The sequence below is a fragment of the Peromyscus leucopus genome, chromosome 1 (assembly GCF_004664715.2).
Source record: "Peromyscus leucopus breed LL Stock chromosome 1, UCI_PerLeu_2.1, whole genome shotgun sequence".
NCBI classification, from domain to species: Eukaryota; Metazoa; Chordata; class Mammalia; order Rodentia; family Cricetidae; genus Peromyscus; species Peromyscus leucopus.
Genome location: NC_051063.1, coordinates 69,400,110 through 69,416,110, shown reverse-complemented (window position 1 = coordinate 69,416,110; position 16,001 = coordinate 69,400,110). Strand labels below are relative to the sequence as shown.

At 46.7% G+C, this 16,001-nt stretch overlaps 1 protein-coding gene across 2 annotated transcripts in view; it reads left to right on the top strand.

Annotated features, from left to right (window-relative positions):
* The window catches only part of Dock1 (dedicator of cytokinesis 1), a 514,664-nt gene that overhangs the window by 487,403 nt on the left and 11,260 nt on the right, over positions 1-16,001 (top strand). For both annotated transcript variants that reach the window (XM_028868987.2, XM_028868996.2), the window contains exons 47-48: positions 4,723-4,860; positions 11,107-11,252. In XM_028868987.2, the coding sequence (XP_028724820.1) occupies positions 4,723-4,860; positions 11,107-11,252 (284 nt within the window). The remainder of the gene's footprint in view (positions 1-4,722; positions 4,861-11,106; positions 11,253-16,001) is intronic.

Below are 16,001 nucleotides of genomic sequence, written 5' to 3'. Positions count from 1 at the left end.
CTGCAATTAATAGAAGACTATCAGATATCAAGGTGGACTCAGCGGCAGAAGTTCATGCCTCAGCCACTGTGGTCCTTGAGAGAGAGAGATGGTAGGGTGGCTGCAGCCTGCCCACTCCTTCCGCTGTGAGGAGGCAGTTCTGAAGGATGAGTATCTTTGTTTGTGTCTGCCCAGATGTGGTTCTGCTACTTCTATTCTTGCTTCTAGGCTGAGCCCTTCGAGGTTGTCTACTTCGAGAGTAGGGAGCTCCAGAGAGCCCTTTGTATTTCTGTGTCTGCTTCCTGGAACTCCTAAGCTGGGTGTTCTACACTTACACCATCTACATTTGCTCTGCCATTGGAGCAACTTGCTACAGATCCCACACAGGCAGGAAAGACATGCCTACCCCATGATCTTCATCACGTGTAACCCCACTAGTCAGACCTCAGAAGGTAGGGAGTGGGCCAGCCTGTGCTGGAGTTAGGAATGTGCACAAGCTGTAGGAGGTGGAGAGCTAGCCAACTTGTGCTAGAGTTGGACAGGTGCCCAGGCTGCATACATGGCTAAGTCTGGCCCTCGTCTTTTGTGTGGGCCTAAGAACACCCAGGCTCAGCACAGAGCTGCCCCTCCTAGGAGACCTTCCTGGCATTCTATACCGACTCTGAAAAGAGTCTCGTCCATGTGACAGCTCTGTCACCAGCACCTTGACCAGTGAGATGACTTAGGGTATGGGGCTGGGTTATGGTTTGCAGCCAAGGTAGAAGTCTTCAAACTTGGCATCTAGATATATAAGATGACTGGATTTTCACAGCTTCCAGTGACACACACACACACACACACACACACACACACACACACACATACCAGGGGTAATTGTGCTTCCTGGTCCCTTCTTCCCTCCACTTCTGGCATCTGTCCTTCTGCTTTCAGTCTGTGTGAACCTGCTGTCTCTAAGACACTCTCATGAGTAGAATTGTGTGCGGTTGGTTTTTTGGTATGTTTTATTTCACTCCACATAATGACTTCAAGGTTCATCTATGCTGTCACTTACGTTAGAATATCTTTTGGGGGGCTCGGTAATATTCCTCGGTGTGGATACGCCACCATTTATCTGTTGGTGAGCATTCGGGTTGTGTCCACCTTGCGGCTGGTGTGACTAATAATGCAGCGAACATGAGTGCACACACGTCTGGCATCTCCCTGCATTCTGTACTCTGCATATACTAGAGACTAGATTTTCTATCTAAAATTCAAGGTCTGAGGTTTCCAGCCATTACCAAACTTATCCACAGTGGCTGAGTCATCCTATACACCAAACAACTAGAGTATAAGGCTCCAGTTTCTGAATCTTCACCAAGACTTGTTATTATTTGGGTTTTCTTCTTTCATATCATGGCTATTTTTTGTGCATGGGCAGCTTTATATATTTTTAAGAGAATTACATGAAAAAGATATTTTGAGTTTTTTCATAAATCTCTTGAAGTCTGTTGCCCTGGAATTGTTTTGTTACATGATAAGATTCCTCTGAACACCAAGGCGGGGACACAATTGGTCAATAGTGATTTCTTTGTATAGAATGTAAGTCATGTCCATAGTCTCCCTATGGATTTTATTTTATAAAGAAAAAGTGGGAAAGAGTTTAAATTTTGGATGGTTCCAGTTGAGGCCCTAGAAACCAAGGGGGCACAGAACTCAAAATACCCACAGAATGCTATAACACAGAAACTAGTTTGGTCTGTAGAAGTTCTATTGATTTTCCCCCCTGTAAGCTTTTACAGCAAATTGGATTTTACGAGTCTCAAGTCATACAGAGGAAAATAATTTGTTCCCCAGAGAGAGACTTTATGCCCACACCATGTCATCGCCCCTAATAACTATATTAAGAGATGAATTTTAAAGCAGCTCATGGTAAAGTTGAAAGAAAAAGTGTTTTCTAGCAACTTCATTAAATCAAAGAGCAAAGGGAAAGATACATATTCAGAACATTACCTGTGATTTTCTCTCATTTGCAAGTGTTTTGATATCTTCATATCAGTAATTGAGTTGTATGTTCATTAAAAAATGAGAGCTTTACAGTTACCCTTGTTCTCGTGTTGCTCATTAGTTTATTCAGTTTGAGTTTTTCCAGAAATTCTATCCAGGCAGAGCTGGGTTTCTCCTGGGAGGAGTCCCAGGACTTGCTGGCTGAGTTATATCACAGGTGTACAGCCATAAACAAGCATGTCTCCAGGGCCTACAGTACCAGTAAGACTGGCTGGTCAACCCCGGCCTGCTCCTTAGCTCCGCTTCACGGTTCTGAAGATGAGGGCAGTGATGAGCTGGCCCTCACCAGCTGGAAGGCTGGGCATGATGCAGGCTGCCTGGAGCCTGCAGACTTTGTGGTTGATACTCAGTCAGGGCCTACTTCCTCAAAGGCTCATCTCTGTCTTTCCTCAAACCCGCCTGCAGAGTGTCCCAAGAGGAGCCCACACCTTCTCCTATTAAACTGCTATGCAGCATACTTATTTTCTTTGAAATGTACAAATAGGAGAGAGCAACATCACTCATCATCCCCCTCTCTTCAGGGACTGGTGCCCTCAAGCGATAAATGAGCTGTCAGATGTCCCCTGCCGCTGGCAAGGCTTGAACCTGTACAGGGCAGACATAACATGATGCTTGAGGAGAGCACTCAGGAGAAAGGGTTGAAGGTTGGCTTTGAACCAGGTGTGGCTGGGAAAGCCCCCCCCCCTCTCTCTTCCAGAGTCTGGGTCTCTTTAGAAACAACAGATTCCAAAATGTACCCATGGTGACTCAAAAACTGTGGGGCACAGTTTCTGGGTCCTACGGCAATTGTGACAATCCTGAATGGGGTTAGGAATCTGCCTGCCGGAGATATTTTGAACATATGGAACAAAAAGGCCTCCAAAGACCATTTCAGGCCCTAGGTCTATGGTTACCCTCTGTATATTAAGCACCTCGTCTGTTAAACTGAGCTGCACAGAATAGCTTTTTATTTCCTTGCACTTAGGATCACAGCTGCAGCTCAGCTCCAAATAGACGTAGAAGCAGGGGCCAAATCCTATTCTATGAGAAGGCTTTATCTGCTCAGTGTTAGGGATGCCGGAGAGGGGTGTATTCTTTCACCTTGTAAGTCTCACCTGCCAGACCACAGGTTCCAGCCCTCCCAGTGCAAACAGGGGTCTCAACCCTCACTCTCATCCAGCAACGTAGCCTCTTGGGTACAAAGACTATTTTTATCACCCCCAACCTTCACCACCACCACCACAAACCCCAGGGTGATTAGTTTGCATTTTGTATGTTTGAGACAGCCATTCGAAATCCGAAATGCTCCTGGCATCTACAGTGACTACGGTTTCACCTAGAGACGGCCTTCCCACATGAGCTTGCCTCCCCTCTTCCACAGACAACACGTTTGCTGTGTCACCCAAAGATGTCCCAGAGTACTGTTGTCATCTACCCCGCCCCCCCGAGGCAGAACTCAGGGAGCGGAAAAACTAGCAGTGACTATTTCCAAGGCTGGTCCTGGGTGCGTGGTGGCAAGCTCTTGGGAAGCTGCCATCTGCATGAGGACCTCATAGGGAATAAGAGAACACCCTTGTTCTGAAAGTCCGCCTGCACAAGGGCCTGATAACTGGACAGAAATGGATAACAACTGTCTCGTGCCTTGGGTTTAGGCCCAAATATCAACAAAACAAACTTTTCTGTCTGTGCCTCCTGAGCAGGCTGAGTGCTTTGAATATGGGGGTTACTTGTGTGCCCCTCCTTTCCTGGAGTACAAGAGAGGCAGCAGCTGTGTGCTATAAATGGAAGCAGGCACAGCTCATGGGTTGATTCATCTTCCTATGGTTCCTAGAGTTTGTTCACATGAAATTCAATTGTGTACTTATTATCCCTCTTACTAATAAATATGCTGGTTTGGACTGGTATTCTATCTTATTAGGAAAATCTGTTTTTAATCGGTATTTTTATTCAATTATAAATTATTAAGAGGAAGCCTCTTAGCTTGATTGCATTGAAGACTGACTAACTTCAAATCTGGGGACCAGGGGAGAAACAGAGTCCAGGGACAGAATGGAGCCTGCTCCCACGCCCCACCCACTAGCCACAACCACTCCAGGGGTCTCTGCCACTGAGAGAATGAAAATGTCTCCTCTGACGATTTTAAAGGTCAGCATCATTTCTACGGAAGTGAAGTGTTGGCATGGATATCTTGTGACAGTAGTGTCGGCAGAGAAGTGATTATTTTTGGTTTTAAGGGAGAATAAATTTAGTTTTCCTTTCTAAGTAAGAATATCCGTCAGGACTATAGATCACCCATAATTGGATTGTTATGTTTGGGGTAGGCTTCTCAATTGCCTATAAATACAATCTTCTCAGCTGATAAATGGGCTCTGGCACGACCTTTGAAATGTGAACACGTTCAAAGCACATCTGTCCCCAAACTCCCATGAGAAACACTAGTGTTAAGTCTGTTCTGGGATGGATTGGATGACAAGACTCCTCCCACCCCTAAAAAGTTACAGAGTGCCTGTCATGTGGAGAACTCCACCCTGGATATGATCCCCTCAAGACTTAACCATCTCTATCCCTAGGGGGTGACCTGCCTGCTGATGAGTTTAACCAGTCGCTCTGATTTGGGAACAAAAGCAGGTGCAACCAGCCTGCAGTCACTTCCTCCTTCTGTGTATTGCTCTGTCTAGACTCTCTACTCCAAAATCAGGAATGCCAACCTGTGTTTTTCAGATTCCGTTCTTGGCTGAAGGGATCAGGATTCACGGAGACAAAGTCACTGAGGCGCTGAGGCCATTCCACGAGCGCATGGAAGCCTGCTTCAAGCAGCTGAAGGAAAAAGTAGAAAAGCAATATGGTGTCAGGACCATGGTAAGTGGGCAGGTCACAGAAGAGGAGTGTCCCACCGGAGCAGAGGGGCTGAGGTGAGGCCTCAGTAATGCCTGCTAGGACATGGGGAGTTAGAGACCTCCACCTCCTTATCAGCCCATTTTATGAGATTTCTCAATGACCAGATACCTTGTTCATCTTCTCTGAGTAGTGTGCTGTTGAGGTTGACACAGCCTGTGGGTCTTGATAGGGCCAGTTACAGAATTAAAAAAATCTAGAGTTAGCAGAGGAGAAATCCTGAACACCACAGAAAGCAGCTGAAGAAAGGCATTTATCGGGGTTGCGGAAACACACGCATGCAGCCAGCTCACAGAGGAAAAAAAAAGACCCTCCACAAAGCAGGTGGGGAGTTAGGAAACTGAAAAATCCAGGCTCTTCTGCTCCAGAGCTGGAGCTAGGTGTTTGTTTGTTTTTCTTTCATTCATTTTTTTGGTTTTTTTGTTTTTGTTTTTGTTTTTGTTTTTGTTTTTGTTTTTTTTTTTTTGATCTCTGAAGAGTCTTCCTACCCAAATTTAGGGTGGGTAAGTTTGAGGAAGAACGGCATGGCTGTTTGTCCCACAACTGTTGTGTCCCCATCAGACCTTGAACTTACAGAGTCAGTCCATCAGCAGAGGACCCGCTGGTGGGAGAGAAGGCTACAAGGTCTTTGTTTTAAACTCCCTGGCCTTTGTCTCAGGTCAAGTGAGTGAGGAAAAAAACAGCCTTGGAAAGTTTGCCACCCTTATTACTTAGTCATGGCCCCTCTCCCTGTCTGTCTGCCTACCAGGGAGTCTGTCTAACTCCTAGTCCCTCAAAGTCATGGAGAAATTTCCCAGAGATCCTTGGGACTCAGTTGGGTTACACAGCTCATGCCTCCAGACATGCCATACCTGGAGAGCTGTATAACCCTCAGGCAATAGCACTCATGATATCCCAAAGCAGAGATGGAGTGAGTCAATGCCTCACTTGAGGTTGAAGTGTGGCACACACCTCTAATTTCAGCACTTGGGGGGCAGAAGCAGGCAGGTCTTTGTGAGTTCAAGGCCAGCCTGGTCTACAGAATGAGTTTCAGGACAGCCAGGGCTACACAGAGAAACCCTGTCTCGAAAACAAGAAACAAACAAAAAACATGGCCAGTAGGCTATGGGAGATAGCTTATTAGTACCAAGCTTTCCTTGCAAGAATGAGGACCAAAGCTCAATCCCCCAAATGTCATGTGAAATAAAATAAAACCAGGTATGATGGCACATACATGTAATCCCAATGCTTGGAGGGCAGAGACATGCCCTGAAACTCACTAGCCAGCCAGCCTTGCCTACTTGTAGAGCTCCAGACAAGGTGAGAGATACTGCCTCATAATACATGGTGGACGGAGCCCTAGAAATTTACCTGAGGTTGTCTTTTAAACTCCACATGCATATTCATCTATCAACACACACACACACACACACACACACACACACACACACACACACACACACACACACGAAGAGAAGGGTTACTGGTGTTCTAAATTGTTGCTAAAGACTTAGCTGTTGGATGAGTTAGAAATGGTCGAAATGATCCAGGCTGGGAGGCAGGCAGGGATTTGAGTGACAGGCTGGAGCTAGTGCAGACAAAGTCGTATGTTTGACAGGAGAGCACAAAAGGCTGCTGTTGGAAAGCAGGCAGCCTCCAAGAGCCAGGTGCACCACTCAGGGGCAGCAGGCTGTGCTCAGAACATGGAGCGGAATGGCCCTGGTGATGAGTTCTTGAAAAATTCCTGGACTGGGGCTGGGGTCAGAGGCATGACAGATGGACAGCTTTGATTTCCAGCAATGCAAAGAGCCCTGCAGATGTGCTCTTATAGACAAGCTCCCACTGAGCATGGTTCGTGGTGGAGCCTGCATCTCCAAACCCAAGGCCAGTGCTTTGTCATGGACCCAGCAGTATGTAAGCCTGACTGAAGAAAATCACCCTGGGCTCTGGTCTGCAATGTAGCCTAGGAGAGCCTGAGCCTGACAGCCCAGGATACAGGGTGCCTCGCCCTGCTACACTGGAGGACCCCAAGTCAAAAACCTTGATAGCTTGGAGCCCCACAGCTTGTCACAATCAGGGTGGAGTGACAAGTTTGTGGGTGTGTCCGAACCCAGCTCTTCCTAAGTTTCATGCTGCTTTGACGTTTTCTAAGAATTAAACCGTTGTTTTTTAACTACGTGCCAAGATTCCTGTTTTATCAGGAATCTAGTGCATCTTCCACAATTAAAGGGACCTGCTGATTTTGCCTGCCACTCTTCACATCCCTCCTCTGCTATGAAATATCATTGAGCATGCTTGCTGTTGGGCACAGGTCAAAATAGAAAGCTAAGGCAGGAAGGTGGCAGTCATGTGTGGGGGAGGGGGCGTTTATGAAGGTTATGGGTGGCTTTTCAGGCAGGTTTCCCAGGTACCTTGGCACCCATCCTTGGCTCAAGACAAGCAATTTCTGTATCATCGTCTCTAGATGTCATGCTTCTCTTGGTGAGGACAGCCAGACATCCCAGCCAGTGGGAGTGAGGCTTTCAGAGTGCAATCTGGAGACAAAATTCAGGGAGCATTTGCACCCATGATACTACTCTGATGCAGGAAGCAGTTTTTCTGCATCCTACTCCATCCTGGGGCTCAGCATGAGGCTCTGCAGCCAGTCTTTCTGGGTAGACAATGGCACAGGCTGCGGGCGGGTCATTCTATGAGGAATGTGGTCATTAAGGCGGTCTTGGAGGGAGGTGCCTGTCTTGTCTTACCTACTTTGGAAATCTACAAGCATCTCCGAATACTTTGAAAAGCAATATTATATCATCCTCTTTCCAAAAGGATGGGTTTTAAAATAAAAAACCCACAGAAAGGACATAAGCCATTTTGTCAATGTTTTCTGAGCCAGCCTAAGCCCCAGAAAGGGATGCTCTAGACACTCTCTGACTACATAATGCAAGGGCCTCTCCTGCTTGTCCCCTCTGCATCCGTTCTGTCCATTCTGGAGATCCAAGGAGACACTGCCCCCTGGATGAACATAGAGCACACTCCCAGACGCTCGCAGAATGGAAAGGACAAGCGCTGGGCTCTCCCTTTGCTGCCCACAGCCCTCACCGGCTTCTGCTTTCGCCTCCACACACATGGAAGCTTTTTCTGTGTACTGTTCCTCTTGTCCTCTTCCTAGAGTCTGGGGAGGGCCAGGACACCTCGCTGGGCTCTGCTCTCTTCCCTCCACCCATCTCCTCACTCGACAGGAACCACCGTTCTGATCAGCTGCTGGTTGGACTCCCAGGCCTGTTGCCTCAGGTGGCCCTACACGTTCCCTGGGAGGTACCTTCCACCCACAGCCCAGTACATTAGTGCTCTACCTATCAGCTTCAGAGTCCAGTCATCTATCTCTCACAGCAGCTCTAACGGCATCTCCAGGGCAGTGCTGGGCCACTTTACCTGGTGGGAGAATCAAACCAGCCTCCTCCTCCAGGACTGCTTCTTGTGGTCCCAAACCTGGCTCCCTCCAGGAACAACATGATGCCTGAGTCTCCCGCCCACAGGTACCATTTAAGTAGACCAAAATGCATCTGCTTCTCTTCCTTCATGAAGTCCCCTTGATCCAGTCACCTGTCTATGACTCAGTGGGCAGTCAACACTCATAGTCATGGTTAGAAAGTTTACTTCAGCCAGGAGGCAAAGATGCAGAGTTCAAAGGTACAGGAACAGGGCCAGAGAGGCACTCTGGCTGGGAAGGCCAAATGAGTTTTCTGTCCAGATACCAAGGGCAACAGATGCAGCCTTGTGGCAAGCTTTATGGCCCTCATAGGCATCCATCATTAATCCTCACACTGGAGACACAGTGGGGAGAGAGCTTTCTGCATGTCTTGAAGGAGGCTTGCAGTGGTTCTGTGTTTTGCACACCATCACACAATCGTTGCTAAAGACAGCCATCTAGCCTGATCTAGCATCCTAATCCTAACCTGTTTAGCCCCGTGACTGGAACAGGCAGACAGCGAGGCACTCCTGTTATGGTGACTGTGAGCCTACTTCTTGGTCCTGAGTGAGATTCTAGTTGCTTCAGATGGAACAAATCAAAGTCCTCTTGGTTCTAGAATTCTGAGACTCTACTCAGGGAAGAAGAAATGGTGAGACAAATGGCCCAGAAGATCCCTCAGCTCCCTCAGTGAGTGCTCTTTAAGTACAAGTCTCCAGCAAGGGCAGCTGTCCATCCTTGGCCAGACCCTCCCCCTGACATCCTCCTCTTATGCATCCCAAGGCATGTGCACATCCAAACCAGGACTTAAGGTTACCTTGCCAGCCATTGCTGGGTGACAAAAGGAGGCTTGAGCTGCTTCCCTGACCTTTGTACCCTCTGGCCCCCAGCAGTCTCCTTCTGTGGATCTGAGCACATGAGCACTCATGTCTTTGGGGAAGATGACAGACATAGTAACCCACATGCTGGATGCTCTCGGGAATGGGGCACACAGTGCCAGGGCACTCCACCCCCACCCACATACCAAGCTGGTCAAGTTTCTTCCCAGCTGTTCACTTGGCATTGTCTCCCTAGCTGATCCTTCACCTGCTCAGGTGGCGGTGAAACCCAAGACAACAGACCCCCAAGTTCCAGAAGTCAGCAGAGCCTGAAGTCTGCTTGCCTGCCTTTCTTCCTCAACCTATATGCCAAATGGGTAATAATGGACTCAAGCTTGAAACACTTTCATGGGAGTCAGGAAAGCAGTCTCTCCCCAGCTAGATAGATGTTCAGAGATGTAATCACCTCCCCCACCTGGTCCTCTACCTCCAACCCTCCAAAGCTCATCTCCCATTGGCCCCAGAGATTCCAGAGAATAGATAGCTTCCCGGGTGGGCAGGACAGTGGTGATGAGCAGGTCAGAATGGACTAGGTAGAACTCCACCCTGGAATCAATGCAAATAACAAGGACAAACAGCTGCATCTCTGGGTCTAGCCCAAGGCAGAGGGGGAGACCCTATAGATCAAGGTCCCATTCTGCATACCAGCAAAAGTGCTTCAAAAAGGATTAGAAGAGGATGTGCTGTAGACGTCAAGTCTCCAGATATCATACAGGAAACATTTCCACGTGTGGAGAGAAACTACATGTCAGCCTAGCCCTTGCAGCTTCCTCCTGGTGGCTGATTAATCATAGTGGGCATCCATGGAGATGCCTTCTGGCACCATCAATGGTGCTAAGTTCCCGACTCTGCTGGCAAACCCAGATGCTGATTTCATTGAGCCAGTAGCCTGCACTGGACCAGAGCTCACCTCCTGTTTCATAAATAAAGTTTTATTAACAGACAGCCACATGCCCTTCTGCATGATCCATGGTCACCTTGGTGCCACCATAGCATGGCAGGATAATCTCAACAGAGGCCCTGAAGAATATGTAATCAATACCTTGCTCCTCCAAGGGCTGGGACTGCAATATAGATCAACTGTCCTGTAGGTGATTGGCTGTGTGACATGCCAGCATCCCGAGGTGGGGTGGGGAGGCTGAGGCAATACAAGGGAAGTGTAAGCCATAAATATGATTTCTGCTAGCCCGAGGAAAGTGTTTATGGAAACAGCTGTGGTCCAGATGTGCCAACATCTGACTCTAGGCTCAGGTATACTGGTGTTTCCTATCTAATTAGATACAGATACATGCTGTATCCCGTTGGCATTGGTTTTTGGTAATGTACAGCAAGTTGTCAGAGACTAGAAAATTCCATCTTGTGACTGTTTCCTTGGAACGTGTCATTGGTTCTCTTGAGGGAAGGGGAGACCCCACAGCCTAGCCCAGGCTTCTCTTCTATCACCATCACTCACCAGAGAAGATCTACCTCAAGTGTGGGGAGGCACCCTCTGTAGTGAGGCCTTTGAGCCAATATAGCTCTGTGAGTGTGGTGTTAATGTGCAGTTGAACAAAGGTCATACAAGTCTTACACATTCTTTAGTCACATTCTGGATGCACTCCGCATTAAACTTCCTGGTGAGTAATGCCATTGTAGGACAGGTTGATGTGTCTTGGAGAAGAAAAGTATACTTAAAATAAAAAGGCCAAGAAGGCTCTTTCTGGCATTCTTTTCAGTTGAGTCAGGTCTCAGAAGATGTTGAAATTGTCTTCACTCTCCCCTCAGCTCAGGACAAGAAAGAAAACGGTTTATGAAGTGTGGACCCACAGGGTCTGGATCTGACACTGCCAAGGTGGCCTCAGCACAGGAATCTGGCCACAGTGGCCTGGGTGTTAACACATTTTCTTCCTCTCTCAGCCCTCAGGTCTGGATGACAGGAGAGGCAGCCGTCCACGGTCCATGGTGCGGTCCTTCACCATGCCATCATCCTCCCGGCCTCTGTCTGTGGCTTCCGTCTCTTCCCTCTCCTCTGACAGCACCCCTTCCCGGCCAGGCTCCGATGGGTGAGTGGGCTTAGCAGCTGGAAGCTCAAGCAGGGAAGGCTGGGCATGGGGTGCTATGGGGTGCCACCAGTACCCTGGGGTTACTTAGCACCTGGACATGCTGTTTTAGAAACTGAGACTCTCCAAGACACCAATATGACAATGGAGGCTTCTGTTACTGTGAAACATCTTACTCTGGGTAGCATTGCCAGGAAGGTGTCTGCCAAACCTCAAAACTCCAGCTCCTCCACTATCCATGCCAACGGTCACAGCAAGGCTTATCTGACTGGCTAACTCACTTTTTTTTTTTAAGAAAGGAAGAAAGATTGTTTATTTCTATCTGTTCCTTTTTTGAAAGATTTATTTTTATTTTATGTATAGAAGTGTCTGCCTACACAGGTATATGTCCACCACATGCATGCCTGGTACCCACAGGGACCAGAAGAGGGCATCAGATCCTCTGGAACACACATGCACGTGTGTGCACACGCACACACACACGCACACGCACACAGTCCTCTGCAAGAACACTACAGGCTCTTTCTTAACTGCTGGGCCATTTTTCTAGCCCTAGATTTACTACTTTTTAAAGAGAAATTCTTCTCCGTTAAATACTTCTAAGAAAACCTTTCCTACTTTAAAAAGTCCCCCATTTTATTTGGCTACTCTGCAGAATAGAAATCGTATTATCCCCCCCCACCCCCACCCCCGCCCCGCCAACACACACACTTTTTTATTTCAGTCAGTTGTACCATGAAAACCACCTTTAAGGGTGGACGAGGTATCTCAGCAGGTAAGAGCATTTGCTGCCAAGCCTGACCTGAATCTGATCCCTGGGGATCCATGTGTGCAAAGAGAGAGCTAATTCCAGCAAGTTGGCCTCTGCCCAAATGGATGTTGTGGTGCGTGCACACATACACATACACACACACACCCCAAATAAATACATGATAAAAATTAAAGAAAAACACCTTTAAATATATGAGTATATCCAGACATTCACACTATTGTACAAACACCCCCCAGAACTCTTTGATCTTACAAACTAAACCTCACATCGTGAAACCACTCCTTGCACCCCCCCCCCCACTCAGACCACCCCCAGCAACAGCCACCCTTCTTTCTGCCACTGAGTTTATTAGCCAGTCCAGCACCCATAATGGAGGATGTAGGCTGCCTTAGTTCTGCAAGACCATCTTGGAGACCCCCTCATAGGAACTAAAAGCGGGCATGGACCTGACAGTCTACGAGCTGAGTAACACTCATGATCCCTCTGTGTGGTTTGGACATTAGCTCAGACCGTTGCAAAGACTGCCTTGATGTTGGCATTTTCTTGTTGTTTTTGAGTGCCAATCCATGTAAAAATGTCTTATTATGCAAAAAGAAAAAATATATCACATACAGTTCTTGTATCAGAACTTCTGAACATTTAGTTTTGCTCAGTTTGTCCCAGCCTTTTCAGTTGGCAATACAGTCACTATCAAACCTGAAGGCTCCTGGCCTCTGTGGTGTGTAGTCACAGCCTTCCGGAAAGTGTCAGGGACAACTCAGTTCTAAGCATCCTTTCTTTCCGGCATTTGACATGCCCGATGGAGAACTGCAAAATCTACCCACGTTCTTTTCTTAACGGTGATTTTTATCCGTGTCTGATATTTAGGCCAAACCCATATGGAAATTCTCCACTTAGAGGTATTTAAATCATGTGTGCCTGTCACCTAGAGCAAGACAGCTAAGGAAATGTAATGCAGCTTCCCTTCAAGAGCATCCCCAGGCTAGTTAGGAAGAGGTTTTTATATTCCTGAGAACACAGGGGTCAGGTGGAAATTGATGGAGAGGTTTTAGATGGAGTGGTGTATTACAGTCAGCTCACCCAGGAGGCGTTTGTTCAACCTTTAACTGGAAAGTGTCTCTATTAGAGTCCAGAGTTGTGTTCACTCTTGGCTTGCCATGCTTTGCTGTCTGACTAATGTGGACAAAATGAGGCTTGATCTCAAATGGCATAGATTACATGCAGAATAAAGTTCATCCTGGCTGCAGCGGTGCCTCCTAAGGCAAAGAAATGTACAGCTACCTGTCTCTTTTGAGTTCCTTGAATACTCACCAGGATAGGCCCTCCTCCTAGGGTCCAAAGGGGGCCACAAATCATCCTTTTGCCTACTTAAATTGTCTCAAGTTCAGAAAAACCTGGAATCAAGTGATAAAATTTTTTATTGTTGCTTCTTAATATTTTAGACATAATAGTTCATGCCTCATGAATGTTTGATATGTTGATATATAAATATAGAAGATAGATTATAGGTAGATAATAGATGATAGATAGATGGTAGAGAGTAGATAGATAGACAGACAGACAGACAGACAGACAGACAGACAGATAGATAGATAGATAGATAGATAGATAGATGAATGATAGATAAGAATGCCTTTGTATTGGTTACTTCTCTGTTGCTGTGATAAAATACCCTGACAAAAATTAGCAGGGAAGTAGGGTTGTTTTGGCTCACAGTTCTAGAAAGATAGCAGCCATCACGAAGAGGAAGGTGACAACAGGAAGCATGACGGGGCAGCAGGAGGCCGGTCACAGTGCACTTAGGAAGGAGTGAGAGAGAACAGAAAGTGGGTCAAGGCCATAGACCCTCAAAGCCTGACCCCAGTGGCATCCTTCCTCCACCAAGACTCCACCTCCTAAAGGTTCCATAAACTCTGCAAACAGCACCACCTACTGGCCACCAAGTGTTTAAATACATGAGCCTATGGGGGACTTTTCTAATCCAAGCCACAACAACCTTTCATGGCCAAAGTCAAGAGTTGATATGTATACCACCAGTCATGTTCAATGCTTTCATTTAATTTTTATTTGGGGAATTTTTGGGGCATGTAGAGTGTGAACTGGATAGTATCTAGGGTGTCTTGCCCCAGCAGCCAACCTTAACGTTATAAACTCCCTTCTCATCTTGTTTCCATCTGTATCTCACCCACTCCCAACTTCATCTTTATTCTGTAGCAAGCCTTAAGCTTTCTATCAATGTAATCCATTGATCTTTTGATGTGACTTTCTAAATGATAAGTCCCTTTTAGAAAGCACACATCAGGCAGGGCCGTGGTGGCGTACGCCTTTAATCCCAGCACTTAGGAAGCAGAGGCAGGCAGATCTCTGTGAGTTCAAGGCCAGCCTGATCTACAGAGTGAGATCCAGGATAGGCACCAAAACTACACAGAGAAACCCTGTCTCAAAAAAAAAAAAAGACCCATCTTTAGAGCTAGAGAGATGGCTCAGAGGTTAAGAGTACCAACTGCTCTTCCAGAGGTCCTGAGTTCAATTCCCAGCACCCACATGGTGGCTCACAACCATCTGTAATGAGATCTGGCACCCTCTTCTGTATACATAATAAATAAGTAAATCTTAAAAAAAAAAAAAAGAAAGAAAGAAAGAAAGCACACTTCACATAAAATATTGACTTGAATTCCTAATCACCATGACATTGGTATCAATTTCTCATTTTATATGCATCATATTTTTTATTTTATTACTTGTATCTTTGTGTGTGTGTGTGTGTGTGTGTGTGTGTGTGTGCTTACATGCATGAATACAAGTATGCACAGATGCACAGGCCATGGTATGCATGTAGCAGTCAGAGGGCCATCTCACCTGTTGGTCCTTACCTTCCACCGTGTTTGGGACAAGGTCTTTTCTTGTCATTCATCACTGTGTGCACCAGGCTAGCTGCCCTTCATTTCTGGGTATTCTCCTGTGTCTGCTCCCATCTCGTTGCTAGGATTACAGATGAGCAGCACCACACCCATCTCCACAGGGATGCTGTGAATTTGAGCTCAGGTCCTCACAGATGCTGAAGAGCTTTACACAGCACCATCTCCCTGGCCCTCCTCACTTTTTTTTAATAGTTTGTCTGAAACTAGACTAAGTGAAGTCCTCACCATGCCCTTGGCTGATGTTATCTCCTTAAGTCTCTTGATCCACTTTTTAAAAACTGTCATTTTTCTTGTGATTTGTTGAAAAATCCCAGTTGCTTCCCTTTCCATGTCTGCACTGAGTGGATTGTATTGATGTTTTGCCCCATGGTGTGGGTGCTGTCTGGTGTGTGTCTGCCCTCCCTACTAACAACATATTGGGAGTTGACTCTAGAGGTCTGCTGTAATTCAGGTTTGATTTGGGGCCAGCTGACCTCATAGGCAGTTCTAGGTCCTTCCTTTCGGAGGCACATCAGAGGAGCTGATTTTCTCTCTCTTGGTGATGTTAATGGCCATTGGTAATCAATGCTCAGATTCAACACCATCACAGTTTAAGTAGCATGTACACCTCGTCAGTGAATCCCATCACACAGCTCTGTTAGATTGGGAGAGGCTACAGGTATGTAACAGGGATTTGGCACCCATGGTCATTATCTCCAATAGATAATCTAATAGATTATCTCCAATAGATATCATGTGAGTGTGTGTGTGTGTGTGTGTATGTGTATGTGTTCGGTGGGTGTGCGTGTGTGTTCATGCATGCATCTTGTATGTGTGCTCATGTGCAAGTGCATTATGTGTACATGGAGGCTGAAGGACCTGATCAAGTGTTGTTCCTCAGGATCTATCTACATTGTTTTTTTTAGACAGGGTCTGGTATTGGCCTGTAGCTCACTAATTCAGCTAGGCTGACCGGGGAGCAAACCCAGAAACAAGCTTACAACACCGAATTTGGGTTTTTCATGGGGGTTCTGAGGATCAAGCTCGGGTCTTTTTGCTTATAAGGAAAGCGTTTAACCA